This window comes from Schistocerca nitens, chromosome 4 (assembly GCF_023898315.1).
Source record: "Schistocerca nitens isolate TAMUIC-IGC-003100 chromosome 4, iqSchNite1.1, whole genome shotgun sequence".
In the NCBI taxonomy this organism is placed as follows: domain Eukaryota; kingdom Metazoa; phylum Arthropoda; class Insecta; order Orthoptera; family Acrididae; genus Schistocerca; species Schistocerca nitens.
The window spans coordinates 265021961-265042765 of NC_064617.1; the positions used below are offsets into that span (position 1 = coordinate 265021961).

Sequence of the window (20805 nt, forward strand, 5' to 3'; positions counted from 1 at the left end):
CATAAAAAGCTGTACCGAGAATTTTACCTCACCTCCTCCTGCTCACTTCCTACATTCGGCCAACCCATTCTGTTTACAGGAGCAGACCCACGAGCCGCCTTCCAGGCGGAACACAAAACTCTATAGATGAGTAGTTTTTTTACTTTCTATTCGTTGTATGTATTGTACTAAAACAAACGTCAACCTAAAGACTAAATGAACGGTGTACGTTTTCCATGTATTTCACTTTGTTTACCGTCAATAGTAGCAAGCGTACGAGTTACGTCAGTTATGTTTTACGTTATTAACAACGTCACGTTTGCGTGAATGGTATATTGTGATACGTTTTTGAAAAAGGCTTAAGAAGAGGAAGTGAATTACCGAATAAAAAATAAATAGTGTCGTTTAGAAAAATTCCCTTACATCTGTTCACGTCTTCATAACGAACGAAACCGCAAGAAAGACAAACATGCTGATTAATGCTCCCCTTGCAGCTTAAAATTTACTTGCTACACTTTTTCATTTTGTATCTGAACAAAAAGTTGTTTGCGGTGGTCAAGATAGATGGCAATACAACCGAAACTGTAAAGAGCTGAAGACAAAAAAATAAATAATATTTTAAACCAAGTAACGAGAGGCAGTACCGCAGATGACTATTACTCAGAACGTATGTAGTGTAGCTTTGTAGTTTGGCATAATTTTGTTTACTCGTACTTTTGTCCTGACAGTGGGAGTTTTTTCCATTTACTGGTGCTCGTAAAACGTAAGCAAGTGAGAAAAAAAATGAGATTCGACCGGTATATCACCCGAGGACGGAGGACACAGTGCGAAATGTTTGAAACTCGCTTGCCTGTCTGAGGGTCTCGCCGCGCAGACAGCACTTGTCGTCGGGCTCGAGGATGCGCAGCCGCACGAAGCAGATCATGGCGGCCTTCTCGACGCAGGAGTGCGACTCCTTGGAGCAGTAGCCGATGAGGCGCGCCAGCAGAGAGGCCTCCTCGGCCAGCGGCTGCTGCTGCTTCAGCCGGCGGATGGCCTGCGCGCGCGCCGCCAGCATCGTCACCAGCACGCACTCGCTCGCGGACGTCTGCAACAGGACACCACGAGCCGTAATCACCACCGACCAGCAAGGCCTCCGGAGCAATGCGTCTCTGAGCGTACACTATCTGACCACAGGATCCCGGACACCTACACTACTGGCCATTAAAATTGCTACACCAAGAAGAAATGCAGATGATAAATAGGTATTCATTGGAAAAATATCTTATACTAGAACTCACAGGTGATTACATTTTCACACAATTTGGGTGCATAGATCCTGAGAAATCAGTACGCAAAACAACCACCTCTGGCCGTAATAACGGCCTCGATACGCCTGGGCATTGAGTCAAACAGAGCTTGGATGGCGTGTACAAGTACAGCAGCCCATTCAGCTTCAACACGATACCACAATTCATCAAGATTAGTGACTGGCGTATTGTGACGAGCCAGTTGCTCGGCCACCATTGACCGGACGTTTTCAATTGGTGAGAGATCTGGAGAATGTGCTGGCCAGGGCAGCAGTCGAACATTTTCTGTATCCAGAAATGCACGCGGTCGTGCATTATCCTGCTGAAATGTAGTGTTTCGCAGGGATAGAATGTAGGGTAGAGCCACGGGTCGTAACACACCTGAAACGTAACATCCACTGTTCAAAGTGCCGTCAATGCGAACAAGAGGTGACCGAAACATGTAACCAATGGCACCCCATACCATCACGCCAGGTGATATGCCAGTATGGCGATGACGAATACACTCTTCCAATGTGCGTTCACCACGATGTCACCAAACACGGATACGACCATCATGATGCTGTAAACAGAACCGGGATTCATCCGAAAAAATGACGTTTTGCCATTCGTGCACTCAGATTTGTCGTGAGTACACCATCGCAGGCGCTCCTGTCTGTGATGCAGCGTCAAGGGTAACCGCAGCCATGGTCTCCGAGCTGATAGTCCATGCTGCTGCAAACGTCGTCGAACTGTTCGTGCAGATGGTTGTTGTCTTGCAAATGTCCCCATCTGTTGACTCAGGCATCGAGACGTGGCTGCACGATCTGTTACAGCCATGCGGATAAGATACCTGTCATCTCGGCTGCTAGTGATACGAGGCCGTTGGGATCAAGCATGGCGTTCTGTATTACCTTCCTCAACCCACCGATTCCATATTCTGCTAACAGTCATTGGATCTCGACCAACGCGAGCAACAATGTCGCGATACGATAAACCGCAATCGCGATAGGCTACAATCCGACCTTTATTAAAGTCGGAAACGTGATGGTACGCATTTCTCCTCCTTACACGAGGCATCACAACAGCGTTTCACCAGGCAACGCCTGTCAACTGCTGTTTGTGTATGAGAAATCGGTTGGAAACTTTCCTCGTGTCAGCACGTTGTAGGTGTCGCCACCAGCGCCAACTTTGTGTGAATGCTCTGAAAAGCTAATCATTTGCATATCACAGCATAGCATCTTCTTCCTGTCGGTTAAATTTCGCGTCTGTAACACGTCATCTTCGTGGTGTAGCAATTTTAATGGCCAGTAGTGTATTAGTCGACATTAATGTGGGGTGTCTGCACCCTTTAGTTTTGTGATGGATTAAGCTCTGGTGGGGATGAGGTGTCATTGGAGCAATGGCAGTGCATTCTTCCTCCAGAGCCGAAACCAGACAAAGTAGTGACGCTGGACGCTGGGATCTGGAGCGAAGTCGACTTTGTAACTCATCTCAAAGGTGATCCATTGCGTTGAGGTCGGGTCTCTGGATAGGCCAGCTCATTTCACGAATGTTATTGCCCAAACCACTGCCTCTCTGACGCTGCTTTGTGACAGGGCACACAGTCATGCTGATAGCAACAGTCCTCCTCTCCAGACTGTTCTCTATCGTATGCAGTACCCACTGCTGTATTACGGGTTAATGTCCTTCCGCATTTAGCGTTTTCCTAATCGGAATAAGAGAACAACCCCACCGAAGTTCAAATGGTTCAAATGGCAATGAGCACTATGGGACTTAACATCTGAGGTCATCACTCCCCTAGAACTTGGAACTACTTAAACCTAACTAACCTAAGGACATCACACACATCCAAGGCCGAGGCAGGATTCGAACATGCTACCGTAGCAGTCGCGCGGTTCCGGTCTGAAGCGCCTAGAACCGCTCGGCCACACCGGCCGGCCCCCACCGAGGAAAAAATTCCTATACCATAAGCCTACCGCCTCTGTATTTCACTCTTGGCACTACACATGATGGCAGGTAATGTTCTCCACGCACACGCCAAACCAAAACCAATCCATCGGACCGCCAAGTGTATAGCGTGATTCATCATACTAAATTAGTCGTTTGAGGGGATCCACTGTTGCCATGTTTCTTTATTTGCGAAACCATAGCCCCGCCCCCCAACCCTATTTTTCGATGCCGTAGATTAATGAATATTTTTCTACGTAATGTCTCATATTTTTCACTCTATTTAAATTTGGCTTCATTTTTATATGTATGTAAGTCGATATTTTGAGATGTTGAAATCGATACAATATCTAGTGTGAATATCTTTGTACTTATTGTTATCTTTGATTCTGGCTTTTGACTTTTCGCACGGAAGCGTACAGAGTAGTCAAATTCTTGTGTTGAATATGAAGAGTCTTGACTTTGTGTTGGAAATGAAAAGATGAGTCTGAGTTATGGGCAATGAAAAATGTTGTGAGTTTTATTAAGAGCAGTAATGGCTGCGGAATTGTATGATGAAGTAATGTTTTGAACATGCGAAAGTATAAAAAGTTTAATAAATCTGAATTTTTGTGAAAAGTGTCAAGAATTATTTCCAAGTGACCATTGTTTAAAAAAGTATGAAGTACATTGCATGAAAAACATAAATCATCAAATTAATCCTGAAAGATTGTCTTCGTAAGTTCTTTAAGTCGGCGTAATTAATATCCGAGTGCCTTTCGCACCAACAGCGATAGTCATGCTACCTAGACAACATTTTTAATTACGAGCCAAAGCCAGAGCGAGATCGTCGTTGGATTGCAAATACAAGATAAGTGATATTATTGTTAATTTTCTTCAGTGACTGTAATCAGTTGATGTAGCAATACCTGCCACATTAAAGACCTTTTAGTTGCGCAATAAAAAGGTCATACTTTGAGCGCGCGACGTGATAATTTTTGAACTGATTAACTGTTAGTGGATGTATTGTTATACTGTCCAGTTGAGTCGCTCTTTATACCACCTCAAGCGCTGCTTATCAGTGACTACAGAAAAGTGTGGCTTGTGAGCAGTAGTTGGACTATTGCACTCTACACACGATCATCGTGCCACTTACACTGCTGGCAACACCATGGAACTCACGAGTCATTCCTCCCGCTGCTCTCATGCGATTTTCTACAACTGCCGTCCGCAATGCCCGACGATCCCTGTCTGTCAGTATACGAGGTCTGCGTGGTCTTGGTTTAGGTCTGGTCCTTCTTCTACTTTTCCACTTCACAATCACATCACCAGCAGTCGGCTTGGGCAGCTTTCAAAAATGTTTCAAATGGCTCTGAGCACTATGAGACTTAACATCTGAGGTCATCAGTCCCCTTGACTTAGAACTACGTAAACTTAACTAACCTAAGGACATCACACCTATCTACCCCAGAGGCAGGATTCGAACCTGCGACCGTAGCAGCAGCGTTGTTCCGGACTGAAGCGCCTAGAACCGTACGGTCACAGCGACCGGCTGGGCAGCTTTGGAAGGCGTGAAACGTCCCTGGTGGTTTCGTTACAGAGGTAACATATAATGACTAATCCTCATCCGAAATCACTAAGCTCTCCTGTCCTACTCTTATTGCTGTTACTGCGTCTCTACTGACAACACAGTAGTCCCCGCATCCTTCTATGCATGCGGATCTGCCTCTCTTGATATTTCGTGATTAGTTTCGTTTTACGTAGCGGTGTCCGGATTTCTTATACTCAGATAGCGTATTAATGACTTGGCAAACAATATTAATAGTAATTTCAGACTTTTGAGAAGTTATGCAGTGGTATATAACGAAGTACTATCTGAAAGAAGCTCACAAATATTCAGTCAGATCTTGTTTGCTTTACATGTACATAAATCCAAAGTAATTCACTTCATAGAACGAGAGAAACGTAGTATCCTACGGGTACAATATTAACGATTCATGATTAGAATCGGTCAACTCACACAAAAAGTATGGTGGAACAATTTGGGAATCGTACTTATACTTCTGACAGTGGAATATTCAATATGTACCTGTACTGTTGCTTCTACAATAATGCAGGATAGGCTAGTTTCAGATGTGGTAGTATGGACCAAGCAAAACAGAAAGTACAGTATACAGGGGCTCCAAAATATACACACAGATTGTGTGGTCTGAGGTATACGTCTTAAGATCTATGACCGCTTGTTCATCTTCGCTACTGTGAAACATATCTCTTCTAGTGAACAAGTGCCCATAGCTCTTAGGATATGAATTTTAGAGCTCATATTTACTGTACTTTTTTTCTTGTTTCGGTCCATAATACCAGTTCTGAAAGTTGTCTACCCTACAATCTTAACAGCAACGGTACCGGTACATGTATCCTACCGTCAGAGATATGAAAACGATTTTAACTTATAGCTTTCGACTCGGTCGTTCTAGAACGTGGATCCTTTAGCTAAAATTGATACACTTACCCTTATCCATCGTTTATGACAATTTGTAAGATCTTGACGGAATTACCCTGTATGCAAATGAGTGGAATGCATTGGACAGATGAATTGCAGCTCCTAAGCAGCCACCAAGGATTCTTCCCTTGTTTCCAGACAGTTCTGTCTCGGAAAAGAAATTTATTTATTCATATGCCCAAATGACAGCTATTTATAAAGTAAATAATAGAACTATACGGGGCTTTAATCACAGATACATACCCAGCATCTTTACTCATTTGAGTGCCGTAGGTGTTGCGTCTGTAAAGTCCCTGGAGATTTCACATTAGAGTGTTCCTGAGGTATTTTTGTGGCGGAGGCATGGACAGAAAAGACAGACAACATCAGGATTTGACGTATGGTAACCCCACCCAACATAACCATGCTCCCTCTCCCCTCTACCCAAATCACGACAAGTCGTGACGTCTCTTTCGGAGGCACGCGACTGACCCATCCTTTGGGCCATCAGCAGAGGAATCTTCGGTCCAGCGGCTAAATAAACTGAACCGAACAGGAACCCCAAACTTTGGCCGAAAACGACGAGTAATAAAATCGTTGAAATGTTGCTACAACACGACACCACGACTCAGCTGATAATCCGAGAAGATTTCATCAATGGAATTCGCCGAGAAAGCACATGTAGTAATTATAATAGTCACCTTCAGGCGAAGATTAGAGGAGGAAATTTCCTGGAAAGTTTCTGGTAGGCAACACTGCCATTCGACTGACTGTTTCATCCGGAACGCGTACTTTCACATCAAAGCATTGGTGACATAAACTCACGCAAGCTAGTGACGCAAAAAATATCCGCTGCCACAATTTGCTCACCAAATGTATGCTTTTCTTTTGACACTGAGCGTCAGTGTTTTTATGTGATCCATGGAATACGACGTTTGATGAAAATAAGTAAGTGGATGCTTAACTAGGCGCCCGCCTTGATGCTGATGTTGATTGTGTGCCAGCTGTGTATTTAACCTCCTCCCTCCCTTTCATTTCAGTAAACGATCCACAATAACTCAAATCTCACACATTTTTCAGAACAGAATGAATGTAACGAAAAATCAAGTGATTAGGGCCATTCAGTGAGTAGAGTATTTGGATTTACCGTCTCTTTATTATGTTTAGCTCATGAGAACTTTGAGTCACACCACAAGAGAGAAATAATGTGATTGGTTACTTAAACAATTGTCTTTGTGAATGTTGGACTCAATAAGGTTCCCTTTCTGTGCATCGACCGTGGAATATAAAATTATAAAGAATGTAGCAACCAGTCACGGAAACATAATTTATTGGGCTTGCTGCAAATCGATTTCGACTGATATCAGTCATCATCGGTGCAATCTTCTAACCGATACATGCCATAAGTAGAAGTACTGTCCTTGATAGAAATCTGCCAAGGGCGGTACCTCTACTTATGGCATGTATCGGTTAGAAGATTGCACCGATGATGACTGATATCAGTCGAAATCGATTTGCAGCAAGCCCAATAAATTACGTTTCCGCGACTGGTTGCTACATTTTTTACAATTTTAATTGTCATTGTTGTGTAATTTTCAGCAGCTGCAATTGTGTAAAGTTGCAATATGTCAAAGTTTGGCTGTTCACCTCGTCTCTATTTTGGGATATATCGATGTTCCATACAACAATCCTATCACCTGGATCATTTACCATTAGAAAACAAAAACTCATTTTTCTCCTCCCTTCCTCTTCTTCTTTTCTCTCTTTTGCCTCGTTGTGTTCTTCAGCTTTATAATTTTGATGGTGATAGCTTCCATAAACTACTTACATTGTCTTACAAAATACGGAATCTCATGCAGGTTACGAGATAAGGTCGTCAAGAAGAACTAACATTCACACTGAGAGCACGTTTCCTGAGCACAGATAGAGATGAGCTGAACTGCACTGCGTCAACAGACAAGTGCATGGTATTTTACTGAAAATTCCAATGTCGCTCAAGTGAATGTAGACTGTTATATAATTTCAGAAGGCGAGAGTCGAACAGGTGTCGTCAACCAGGGGCTAATACAACCAGACCATAGTGGGCGATGCAGAACGCATGCCATAATACTCGCACATCAGTCAGTATCACTATTCACCGACAAAAACATTCTGTCCTATGTTTCTTTACTCACCATTACAATAAATTGCACGAATAAACTATGCCTTCGGAAAAGCTGATTTACTAATCCAAATATACCGAGCGAGGTGGCGCAGTGGTTAGCACACTGGACTCGCATTCGGGAGGACGACGGTTCAATCCCGTCTCCGGCCATCCTGATTTAGGTTTTCCGTGATTTCCCTAAATCGTTTCAGGCAAATGCCGGGATGGTTCCTTTGAAAGGGCACGGCTGATTTCCTTCCCAATCCTTCCCTAACCCGAGCTTGCGCTCCGTCTCTAATGACCTCGTTGTCGACGGGACGTTAAACACTAACCACCACCATCACTAATCCAAATAGTTTTGTACTCAATTTAGATGAACACAGCAGGCTGTACATATAATTTCTTTTGATTCTAGTTTATATTTGAACACAAGACTGAAAATTAGACTGATTAGTGCAATATAGCCTTTTTACAATAAATGTTACAGCATAGGCAACTACTGTACTTTCCTCCGCAGTTCAAAGCAGTTGGACAAAACCGTTTAATCTTAAGTCCTGAGACGACTGTATGTGGTATAAGAGAAGTGTACGTGCTCTAGTTATTACATTAAATACAGTGTATGGTCAAATTATTCATCTTCAAGCGTCAATTAAATAAAATGTCGTTATTACACAGTCTTGAGGTGTACCTTGAGATTGTATACGGAACCTAGGGGACATTTCAAGAGCTATCGAAAACTGTAAGAGAAATCAAACGGGATATGAGGCTCGGATCCGAAGCAAAGAAACAACAAATTCAGCTGTTTCGGGCAAATCGTCTCTTGGTCATATGCGTGGAATCCAAAGTAACACAGCAAACAAATCGACGGAGAAAGACAGTGAATGTCTATTATATAACAGATCAAAAACGTACACCATCTCCTTCCGATTTGAGTATTATACTACTTTATACCACTTGTATTCTGATAGCTTTTTCACATCTGAATTCTACTGTTATTTGATTTTATGAAACAATTTTGGTCGTTCCCTGTACCCCCAGATTTCTACAAAGCATATGTAATTAATTATCGAGACACGTGAAGTTCTTATCTGTTGATTTCGGTTTCTGTCGTGTTTGTGCCACGCTGTTTCCTTACGGCTTGCAGCGACCGCTGCCTTCCGCTGCCAGACACATGTATTGCGCCAAAAATTTGTGTCAGGTGACACGTGCTGCTCGGGAAGCGATACGTGTTACGCCATCAGGATGGCCACATCTCTCATCGTGTTTCGCAACCAGCAACCAATCGCACGGGGACCTGACGCAACTGCTACACCGCATCCGAAAACTGGGTTATTATCTTCCTGCGTACAAGAATCGGTAGAGCCACACCATCAGAAACTTGACACTTTCCGGACCACTGGAAGGCACCCATCGCAGTGTGGAGCATTAGTCTTTCGATAATTACGAAATATCTAGAAGTGTTAAGATCAAATTTATACAGTGGTAGAGGGCACTGTGAGTGCTACCACAGAGAGCAGTTTGGGACAAGGAACAAATCGTTATAAATCGATCTTTACTTTTTATCTGATAAAAACAACGTACACTTTGCTTTACCAACTTAAACTGAGGGGGTTGACATTTTTAATGCATGCTTTGCAACGGAACATAAAATGTTGCTACACTATCTAAAATATTCCTGGTTTCTCCTGCACAGTAGCACAGGACCCTAGCAAGCAGTTCCTCTTTGACTGACTCATCCAGGGAGACCCGTAAAGGCAACGCATGTAGCGGAAACTTACAACTGACGCCAAGGTAAACTTTTAGTATCGATGCACAATTTAAAATACACCCTCAAGTTTCTACCTTCGTTCATGTATAACATACACTCCTGGAAATTGAAATAAGAACACCGTGAATTCATTGTCCCAGGAAGGGGAAACTTTATTGACACATTCCTGGGGTCAGATACATCACATGATCACACTGACAGAACCACAGGCACATAGACACAGGCAACAGAGCATGCACAATGTCGGCACTAGTACAGTGTATATCCACCTTTCGCAGCAATGCAGGCTGCTATTCTCCCATGGAGACGATCGTAGAGATGCTGGATGTAGTCCTGTGGAACGGCTTGCCATGCCATTTCCACCTGGCGCCTCAGTTGGACCAGCGTTCGTGCCGGACGTGCAGACCGCGTGAGACGACGCTTCATCCAGTCCAAAAACATGCTCAATGGGGGACAGATCCGAAGATCTTGCTGGCCAGGGTAGTTGACTTACACCTTCTAGAGCACGTTGGGTGGCACGGGATACATGCGGACGTGCATTGTCCTGTTGGAACAGCAAGTTCCCTTGCCGGTCTAGGAATGGTAGAACGATGGGTTCGATGACGGTTTGGATGTACCGTGCACTATTCTGTGTCCCCTCGACGATCACCAGTGGTGTACGGCCAGTGTAGGAGATCGCTCCCCACACTATGATGCCGGGTGTTGGCCCTGTGTGCCTCGGTCGTATGCAGTCCTGATTGTGGCGCTCACCTGCACGGCGCCAAACACGCATACGACCATCATTGGCACCAAGGCAGAAGCGACTCTCATCGCTGAAGACGACACGTCTCCATTCGTCCCTCCATCACGCCTGTCGCGACACCACTGGAGGCGGGCTGCACGATGTTGGGGCGTGAGCGGAAGACGGCCTAACGGTGTGCGGGACCGTAGCCCAGCTTCATGGAGACGGTTGCGAATGGTCCTCGCCGATACCCCAGGAGCAACAGTGTCCCTAATTTGCTGGGAAGTGGCGGTGCGGTCCCCTACGGCACTGCGTAGGATCCTACGGTCTTGGCGTGCATCCGTGGGTCGCTGCGGTCCGGTCCCAGGTCGACGGGCACGTGCACCTTCCGCCGACCACTGGCGACAACATCGATGTACTGTGGAGACCTCACGCCCCACGTGTTGAGCAATTCGGCGGTACGTCCACCCGGCCTCCCGCATGCCCACTATACGCCCTCGCTCAAAGTCCGTCAACTGCACATACGGTTCACGTCCACGCTGTCGCGGCATGCTACCAGTGTTAAAGACTGCGATGGAGCTCCGTATGCCACGGCAAACTGGCTGACACTGACGGCGGCGGTGCACAAATACTGCGCAGCTAGCGCCATTCGACGGCCAACACCGCGGTTCCTGGTGTGTCCGCTGTGCCGTGCGTGTGATCATTGCTTGTACAGCCCTCTCGCAGTGTCCGGAGCAAGTATGGTGGGTCTGACACACCGGTGTCAATGTGTTCTTTTTTCCATTTCCAGGAGTGTATAACGAGTCCCTCGTCCATGTCAGACGAGCGATGTATACCGACCGCCGTATCATCCTCCACCTTGCGATGTCGTGCGGACGTGGTACGGAGGGTCACGTGGTCAGCCCACTGCTCTCCCGGCCGTTTTGCAGACTTGCCCGTCGTTAGAGCCGCTGCTGCTCGGTCTAGCAGCTCCTCAACTGCCATCACGAGTCCGAGTGCACCCCGTACCAGTCTTCCCACCAAGGAAACACTTTTGGCAGTATCTACACTGACTGCTCAGCTACGTAGGCGAACTGTATAACATATAATCTTGTGAAATACAATTAAACTTTTTGAAACACAATATGGATGCTCTATGATTACCGCCATTCGCGACCAAATATGCAGACAACTAATATTCCCTCTGGTACAGTTCCTGGAGAAGAATGCCCAATGAAAAACGAGGGGTTGAAAACTTCAGTTTTTTATTTTATTTATTTATTTATTTTACTAGGACTGCCAGAAGTAACTGAGGTGTAAGGTGGAGAAAATTGGGGCTCGGAGTATGATAAAGTTCCTGCATTTCAAAGGTAACAGTTCTTAGGAAATCTGTAATGACTTGTCGGTTGTTTACGGATATGATTGCCCATGAGACTGTTGTGAGGTGGGGAAGGAATTTTCAAACTGGTCACATGCCCTTACAGACGATCCGATTGTAAAAGTCAGCTAGAAAGGACATGCTTTCGGTTTTCTGGGACTGTCACAGATTCATTCTCAGAGGTTGTGTTCCCAGGGGTCAAATCGAGGCTGATAACAGAGAAATCTTCTGGACAAGTTACAGGAAGCTCTGATTGAGAAACGCCGCAGTACGCTCTCTAGAGGTGTTCGTCTTCTGGCTGACAATGCACCGGCTCATTCATATCAAGTTGCAGGTAGCAAAAAGAGAGACTGTCGCTTTTGGATCGTGCAATACCCGCCGTATTCTCCAGATCTCGCACCAAATGACTTTTTTCGTTCCCAGAAATGAAGAGTCCGTTGCGTGACCGTCAATGTGACGACACAGATGACGTCATTAAATAAGTGGAAGAGTATTTTAAGACAAAATCTGCAGACTTTTACAATCAAGGCAATCGGAACGTCAAGATACACTGGGAAATAAATCTGGATGGTGACTACTTAGAGAAGGGTTAAGATCGACAAATCAACGCAGACTATCACATTTTTTAAGGGTGACAATTAGAACCTTACGAAAACCCCACGTAGAACCGTTATCTGTGGCACATAATATAATTTTGCTCCACAAGTTTGTTTCAAATCCCGTATCTTATTCTATGTCAAAAAATCATACCTTTACTCTTGCTCTGAAAGTTGCCGGAAAATTCTTAACAAGTGACAATCAACAGCTTTCTTTTAGAAGAATAAGAAACGAGTTATGTAAAATGGTATGAACCTTTTTTCTGCACTGAAGGCTTCCTGGGAGAGCTTCAATAAGTTGTTGAAAGTGACGCAAATGTGTGATTTTTAACGCAAGATGTCTAGGAGCGGTATTAATACGAGTTAATACGAGCAAACTGACGCGTTTTGATGTGCGACTTCCCACCGCTGCCACGGAAAGTACCTCGTGCGACAGCCATACCATTGTTTGATTGTAGCTGATTACGGCGGCAAATAATGATGCAACACTGGTAAAGCACAGCCGTAAGTACTGGGACAAGAATAGTTCCATCCGACTAATCGTAATGTGGCAACTAAAATGAGCTGCTTGCCTAAGTGGCCCATTCCTGCCAGTCACTGAGATCTATGACGCACGAAGATCTCTCAGACGTACTGGTGGTTCGCGAGAAGCGAGAAAAAATGTCAGGGGTGTGATGACGTCAAACGCTTTTTCTGAACGGTCGTCTCGGTTTTCCATTTAACAAGAGCTTTTAAGGAATATGTAAACTTAAAGGAAAGTTTTGAAAGGAAGGGGGATACGTGTTTAACGCCCCGTCAACGACGCGGTCAGTAGAGGCTGAGCACAAGCTCGTATTGAGGAAGTGTAGCGAAGGGAATTGGCCCTTTCTAGAGGAAGTATAGTGGTATTTGTTGTGGCGTAACAAGACAGCCACGCCACTGGGAAGTAGCCGAAAGGCACGCGTTAACTCACGCAGGCTAGTAGATAGGTCTGAAACAGGATACGTAATGAATGCTATAAAGAAAAGTACGTAGCTCCTGGAATACTTAACTTTAATCCATCCTTGTGGTACATCGCTCTTGATGAGACATGCTTCATACGATAACTATCAATTGCTATGTAATGCTAATGGCGCCTTGCTAGGTCGTAGCCATTGACTTAGCTGAAGGCTATTCTAACTATCGGCTCTGCAAATGAGCGAGGCTTCGTCAATGTGCATGTCAACATGTATGTATGCGCCCTTAGAGATACAGGAGGGGCCGAAGGGTCGACCTCCATGTGGTCGGGGCACCCGACGGGCGAAGACGACATCTGGTCCGGAACGGGCAAGAGTTCCATTAGTATTACATTGCATGATCTACAGAGTCTCACTTGTATCGTCAAGAGCGATGTACAACAATGATGGATTAAAGTTAAGTATTCCAGCAGCTACGTACTTTTCTTTATAGCATTCATTACGTATCCTGTTTCAGACCTCACGCCCATCTGCGTGAGCTTAGCGCGTGCCTTTCGGCTACTTACGAGTGGCGTGGCTGTCTTGTTACGCCACAACAGTATTTCCCTAATGCAGTTTGGAGGAAAAGCACAGAAAACCTAAATCTGAATGGTCGTACTGGAATTTGAAAAATCGTCCTCCAAAATGCGAGTTCAAGGTGTTAACCAAAATGTCACCTCGCTCGCCGAAATCTACTGCATCAAGTAGGTGACCTTCATCGTATGTGCTGTAAGGGAGCGAAAGTAGTAATTCTTTTCGTGATATATTCCAGCGATTGAAACTTTCTGCTGGAGCTCGGCTGCTTTCGCAGCCTATGTTCGAGAACTGTGTTGTAGCGCAATCGGTAAGAACAGGAGCTCGTGAAAAGCCCTAGACATTGCTCCGTAATGTACACTGAGATGACAAAAGTCATGGGTTAGCGACATGCACCTATACATGTGGCGGCAGTGTCGGGTACACAACGTATAAAAGGTCAGTGTATTGGCTGTCATTTGTAGTCAGGTGATCCGCGTGAAAAGTTACCGACGTGATTATTGCCGCACGACGGGAAATTAACAGACTTGGAACGCAAATTGGTAGTTGGAGCTAGACGCACGGGATATTCCACTTTAGGAAATTGTTAGGGAATTCAATATTCCGAGATCCAAAGCATCAAGAATGTGCCGATATACCATATTTTAGGTATTACATTTCAAGACGGACAAATCAGTGGCCGACGACCTTCATTTAACGAAGGTGAGCTGCTGTGTCTGCGTAGAATTGTCAGTGCTAACAGACAAGCAACATTGTGTGGAACAACCGCAGAACTCACCGTGGGACGTACGGCAAACGTATCCATTATGACAGTGCGGCGAAACGTGGTGTTGATGGGCTATGGCAGCAGATGACCGACACGAGTGCCTCTGTTTATGCAGCGTCTTTCCTGGTTTCGTGACCATATCGGTTGGACACTAGACGATCGGAAAACCGTGCCCTGGTCTGATGAGTTCCGATTTCAGTTGGTGAGAGCTAATGGTAGGGTTCGAGTGTGGCGTAGACCCCACGAGGCCGTGCACCCGAGTTGTCAACAAGGCACTGGACAATCAGGTGGTAATTCCACAACGGCGTGGGCTCTGATTAAATGCAATCGACTGGGTCCTCTGATCCAATGGAAATGGTTACGTTAGGTTACTTCGAGACCATTTGCAGCCATTCGTGGACTACACGTTCCGAAGCAACAATGGATTTTTTATGGATGACAATGCGCCATGTCATTGGTCCACAAACGTTCGCGATTGGTTCGAAGAACATTCTGGACAATTCGAGCGAATGACTTGAAAATCACATCGTGCGACATGAAGCCCATCGAACATTTGTGGGACATAATCGAGAGGTCAGTTCGTGTACAAAATCCTGCACCGGCAACACTTCCTTAGGCATGAGGGCTATAGAGGCAGCATGGCTCAGTATCTCTGCAGGGGACTTCCAACGACTTTTTTGAGTCCATGTGACATCAAGTTACTGCACTACAGCGCGCAAAAGGAGGTCCGACGCTATATTTGGAGGTATTCAATGATTTTTCATTACTTCGCTTCTCTAGTTCAGAAAGGTGTGCGGGAGAACTTCTGTAGAGTTTGCAAAGCACTGGTGCGGTATATACAGACCTAAGCTGTGAAGGCGAGCTGTGTTTCGTGCCTGGATAGCTCATGCGGTAACTTTTTACACACGTTTTATAATTAAATATTAAACCATGTAAGTCTATCCTTTTTTAAATATAGGCTGAATAGATCTCAAAACTGAGCATTTTACTAAACTGAAACATGCTACATGGAAATAGGTGTTGAAAGTTCTGGGTGTGAGACTCAGTTACTCTTTTCGAAGAATGAGTGCAGGTTCGTTATGTCGAATTTCGTGCATAACTGACGACGTCGGTATATAAACTGTTTGTGATAAGCGAAATGTGCCCGAGCAACTTATAGACCAGGAGAAAACTGCGGAATATAGGCCCAGAAGTGGGAAAATCGGAAAAGTTAAGAAAATAACTAGTATGGTAATTTACTATGGCTAAACCGACACATAAGAGATGCATATTAACGCTTCTGGGACAGTATCAATACATGGAGTAGAGTTTTAACAGGATTCGTGTATAAGTTCGTAGCGATTTTCCATGAACAACAGATACACATAACAGAGACCCTACACATCAGTAATATACTGTCCACTATTTACAACGGTCTGCCAACGCTGGTGTAACTTTTCGATTCCGCGACTGTAAAAATCACGTGGTTTCAAGGCGAAGGATTCGTCGAGTCATGTTCGGAGCCCCTTTTCATCCGGAAAGGAAGTTCCTTGAAGGTTGTTCGATATAGAGCAGGAAAGGTGATAATCTGACGGCGAAATATCAGGTGAATAAAGTGGGTACGAAATGATTTCGCAACCCAACTCCTGTATAGTATTTTTTGTCAGTCTACCAAAATGGAACACGTGAGGCAATACTGACCTTACGACTTATCTTCGAGGAAAGATTAAGGAAAGGCAAACCTACGTTTCTAGCATTTGTAGACTTAGAGAAAGCTTTTGACAATGTTGACTGGAATACGCTCTTTCAAATTCTAAAGGTGGCAGGGGTAAAATACAGGGAGCGAAAGGCTATTTACAATTTGTACAGAAACCAGATGGCAGTTATAAGAGCCGAGGGACATGAAAGGGAAGCAGTGGTTGGGAAGGGAGTGAGACAGGGTTGTAGCCTCTCCCCGATGCTATTCAATCTGTATATTGAGTAAGCAGTAAAGGAAACAAAAGAAAAATCCGGAGTAGGTATTAAAATCCATGGAGAAGAAATAAAAACTTTGAGGTTCGCCGATAACATTGTAATTCTGTCAGAGACAGCGAAGGACTTGGAAGAGCAGTTGAACGGAATGGACAGTGTGTTGAAGGAGGATATAAGATGAACATCAACAAAAGCAAAACGAGGATAATGGAATGTAGTCGAATTAAGTCGGGTGATGCTGAGGGAATTGGATTAGGAAATGAGACACTTAAAGTAGTAAAGGAGTTTTGATATTTGGGGGGCAAAATAACTGATGATGGTCGAAGTAGAGAGGATATAAAATGTAGACTGGCAATGGCAAGGAAAGCGTTTCTGAAGAAGAGAAATTTGTTAACATCGAATATAGATTTAAGTGTCAGGAAGTTGTTTCTGAAAGTATTTGTATGGAGTGTAGCCATGTATGGAAGTGAAACATGGGCGATAAATAGTTTGTACAAGAAGAGAATAGAAGCTTTCGAAATGTGGTGCTACAGAAGAATGCTGAAGATTAGATGCGTAGATCACATAACTAATGAGGAGGTATTGAACAGAATTGGGGAGAAGAGGAGTTTGTGGCACAACTTGACAAGAAGACGGGACCGGTTGGTAGGACATGATCTGAGGCATCAAGGGATCACAAATTTAGTATTGGAGGGCAGCGTGGAGGGTAAAAATCGTAGAGGGAGACCAAGAGATGAATACACTAAGGAGGTTCAGAAGGATGTAGGTTGCAGTAAGTACTGGGACATGAAGAAGCTTGCACAGGATAGAGTAGCATGGAGAGCTGCATCAAACCAGTCTCTGGACTGAAGACTACAACAACAACAACACCAAAATGCGGGCAGATGTTATCGTGGAGTAGCATCATTTCACACAATCTTCCTGATCGTTGTTCTTGGATTGCACCTACAAGGCGTCTTAGTTGTTGACGATAAATATCAGCAGTGATGGTTACACCTCGGAGAAGCAAGGAGCAACAGCAGGAAGGGAAAAAAACGAAAAAATTCCGTCCACAGTGTATGAGAGGACCACAGATGTTTGTGACCTCAGGGCACAGCTTGTGATTAGATTCGAAGCTGCAACTTCACGAGGAAGTTGGCAATGAAATATTACACACAGCAATTTGTCGCATATACCAAATGTCTAAATTCATTTAAAACTTGAAGTTTTCTGTATATACTGTTCAGATGAAACCAACGTGCATTAAATATTGCAGATCGCTTTACCTGAATCACACCGCCTCCTTTGCTGCCTTCGGCAAATGCGAGGAACTCGTTCGGCAAGCCTATCGCCTTCCCTGCAAACGAGAAAATAGAATCTGTAAAAAGGACAGACGTTTGTCGTCTATATGTGTAACAGTGTTGGGTCGGGTCCACTTCAAAGTGGTTTATATCTGCAAAACAAATGAAGTTTAGGCGCTTGTCATGATTGAATGTAGTGCCTCACGCAATATATGCTGTGATTATTCTAGACACCTAAAGGTTTTTACATACAGAATTTCGTTAGTTGGAGGAGAAAATTTCACAGTATCACTGAAATACATTTGCCTATACAGGGTGTCCCAGAAGTAATGATAAATATTGATGAAAATGGAAGGAACGATCATTCGAAACTAAAAGTCTGGTAAACACGGGCTCTCAATTATTTGCTTGACGTATTCCAATCTCTGTCTTCCCCTACAGTTTTTGCCCTCTACAGCTCTCTCTAGTACCATGGAAGTCATTCCCTCATGTCTTACCAGATGTCCTATCATCCTGTCCCTTCTCCTTATCAGTGTTTTCCACATATTCCTTTCCTCTCCGATTCTGCATAGAACCTCCTCATTCCTTACCTTATTAGTCCAACTAATTTTCAACATTCGTCTATAGCACCACATCTCAAATGCTTCGATTCTCTTCCGGTTTCCCACAGTCCATGTTTCACTACCATACAATGCTGTACTCCAGACGTACATCCTCAGAAATTTCTTCCTCAAATTGAGACCGGTATTTGATATTAGTAGCCCTTAAGGTATACACCTTAGAGCCCATGTTTACTGGGGATTTTTTTCCTGATTTGGTCCCTACTTCCACCTCTCTGTTTACGGAAAGCAAAGAGCTTACAGAAGAATAGATTTGTTTCACAATATCGAAGATGAGGAAGTGCTCGTAAAATACCTACGTTTACTAGACTTTTCGCTTACAATTATTGTTCTGTCATATCCTTGAATATTGACCATTCCTCCTGGCACACCCTGTATTTTAAGGAGCAACTTATTCTTCTTTTTAAAACTTTTTAACTGAATTAATGAAACTTAGAAGTCATCTTTAGCTGTATGGCACTTTTTCTCCTTTGTGTAGTTGTCTTGATAAAACATACTGAGTATTTTCAAGGAAGCAATCGACTGAAGTTTTCTGAAAAATTTTAACTGAATGGATGAAACTGTGAAGTTAGCTGTAATTTTGGCCATGTAATTTACTTCATGTAGTGTACGGGACGCAACTCGTAGACACGGTGATTTGATTTTTCCTTTGTTATGAGATGCGAAATTTAAACTGCTCTGTAGTAATCACTGACAGAGTTTGTGGACGAACAGAGACATAAAATTGGTATACATCGGTAAAATTTCTGTATATAAAGTTTGGTTCTTGTGATTGCACGCTTATGGTGTGATTACGTAACAGGTATGATTTTCATGTGCGTTTACGAAGGGCAGCAATGTAATTTCTACTACTGAGGAAGAATGCAGTAATGGATATAAAATCAAATACTCTCCAGCATATACTTTTCCCAAAGAACAACCTCCCTCCGTAACACGTTACGAATACGTCCGTAAATTATGGGAATGTACCGATGTACATTCTAGTGCTTTAAGTGGTGTTTGTGAGACCTACACTTGAACTTAACTGAGTTTCTCTGAACAGTACAATGTTTCCATAGCATTACAATGAAATTTGCAACGTTTTAACTGTAATTAGGTCTCAGTGACCACAAATCGTCTGAATGGTAACGCTCTGCAGTATTACCTGGAAATTAATGTGTTTAGACATTTTCTTTTCAAGACACACTTTATGCCATCCCTTTAACTGTGAACTTCAGGCAACTCTCTAAGTTTTTATCTATGTTTCATTAGACGAGTGCTTGGACTTCAACCTAAATACGTTCGTTTCGATAGGTTATACTATACAAACATTATAAAATGGCTTTACAGCTCAAACTGCGCGGCAATGAAAAACAGAAGCAAGTCATATTTTAATGTACCAAGTGGTAGCCAGTGAAGCAATGCGAAATCATAAAGCAAACTGGCTTGTACACCAACGACACTCTGATGTTTTGGTTTCAATGAACTTGCAGAAATGTTAGCACACGGTTTTATTGGCACACTAAGCTAAGGAGCTGCCTTTGCGCCGCTACCAGTCTTGTAAATGCCAACCACCACTATCATCTTACAAATATTGCCTACTGGTCGAAACGGAGAACTTCAAGGTCATAGTATCCTAAACGTACAACGGGAACCAGTTCCACACATACCACGTTAGAGGCCTGCACAACGATATCGCCTCTAGCTGATTTATGATACTCTCCTTATTACATTCGCACATTTCCTAAATCACTGAAATTATTTCTCTTTCATTAAAAACTTTGTGTGATCATGGGTAGCCCCTTCATAGATTTTCCCCTTCTAACTTTCTTGATTACATCCTGTATCCCGTATCTCTTTTGCCCCTCCGAAATCTGGCTCTCTTATAGGCTATTCTTTATTCTGTTCCTGCAACCTTTTCTTTGAGCTTTCGATCCACCTTTATCCCTATGGCAGTGCAGTCCTTCCTGAGTTCATAATCCCCATCTCTCTGCTCTTTCTCTGCTTGCTATCCCTCATGTTCTTCTGGCCATTCTGCCCATGCCCATCCTAATTATACGATCAGCATATGTCGGTGAGAAATTTTTGAGTATAACGTTGAGAGGCATACCTATTTTATGTTTTTGTGAGTATGATTGTTGATGTGGCTTCCCTGCTTGATTGACTTCCTGTAGGTCTCCATTACATTAAACCTTGAATACTGGAACAAGGAAACTATTTCGAAAAGAATGAAGCTTCTTGTAGCGAAATTAGACAATAATCCCTATACTGGTACCTTAACATCCAGACAGATTTAAAAGTCAAGGCAACATGCGGTTTGTAGTGTTGACACATGAGTGAAGGGTTCATACTCATTTCGTAGGCATATAGCTAGCCTAAAGAATCAACAACATTCACCTTTCTTAAATAAGTAAATTACACAAGCAATCCCTAAGCACTGGTGATAACTGCTCCTGCTG

At 43.8% G+C, this 20805-nt stretch overlaps 1 protein-coding gene across 1 annotated transcript in view; it reads right to left on the minus strand.

Moving 5' to 3' along the window:
• Nucleotides 1-20805, minus strand: part of LOC126251646 (tyrosine decarboxylase-like) — a 176991-nt gene that overhangs the window by 130030 nt on the left and 26156 nt on the right. Inside the window, exons 4-5 of the mRNA XM_049952199.1 lie at nt 17733-17803; nt 830-1066 (exon numbers count right to left, since the gene is read on the minus strand). Of these exons, the coding sequence (XP_049808156.1) occupies nt 830-1066; nt 17733-17803 (308 nt within the window). The remainder of the gene's footprint in view (nt 1-829; nt 1067-17732; nt 17804-20805) is intronic.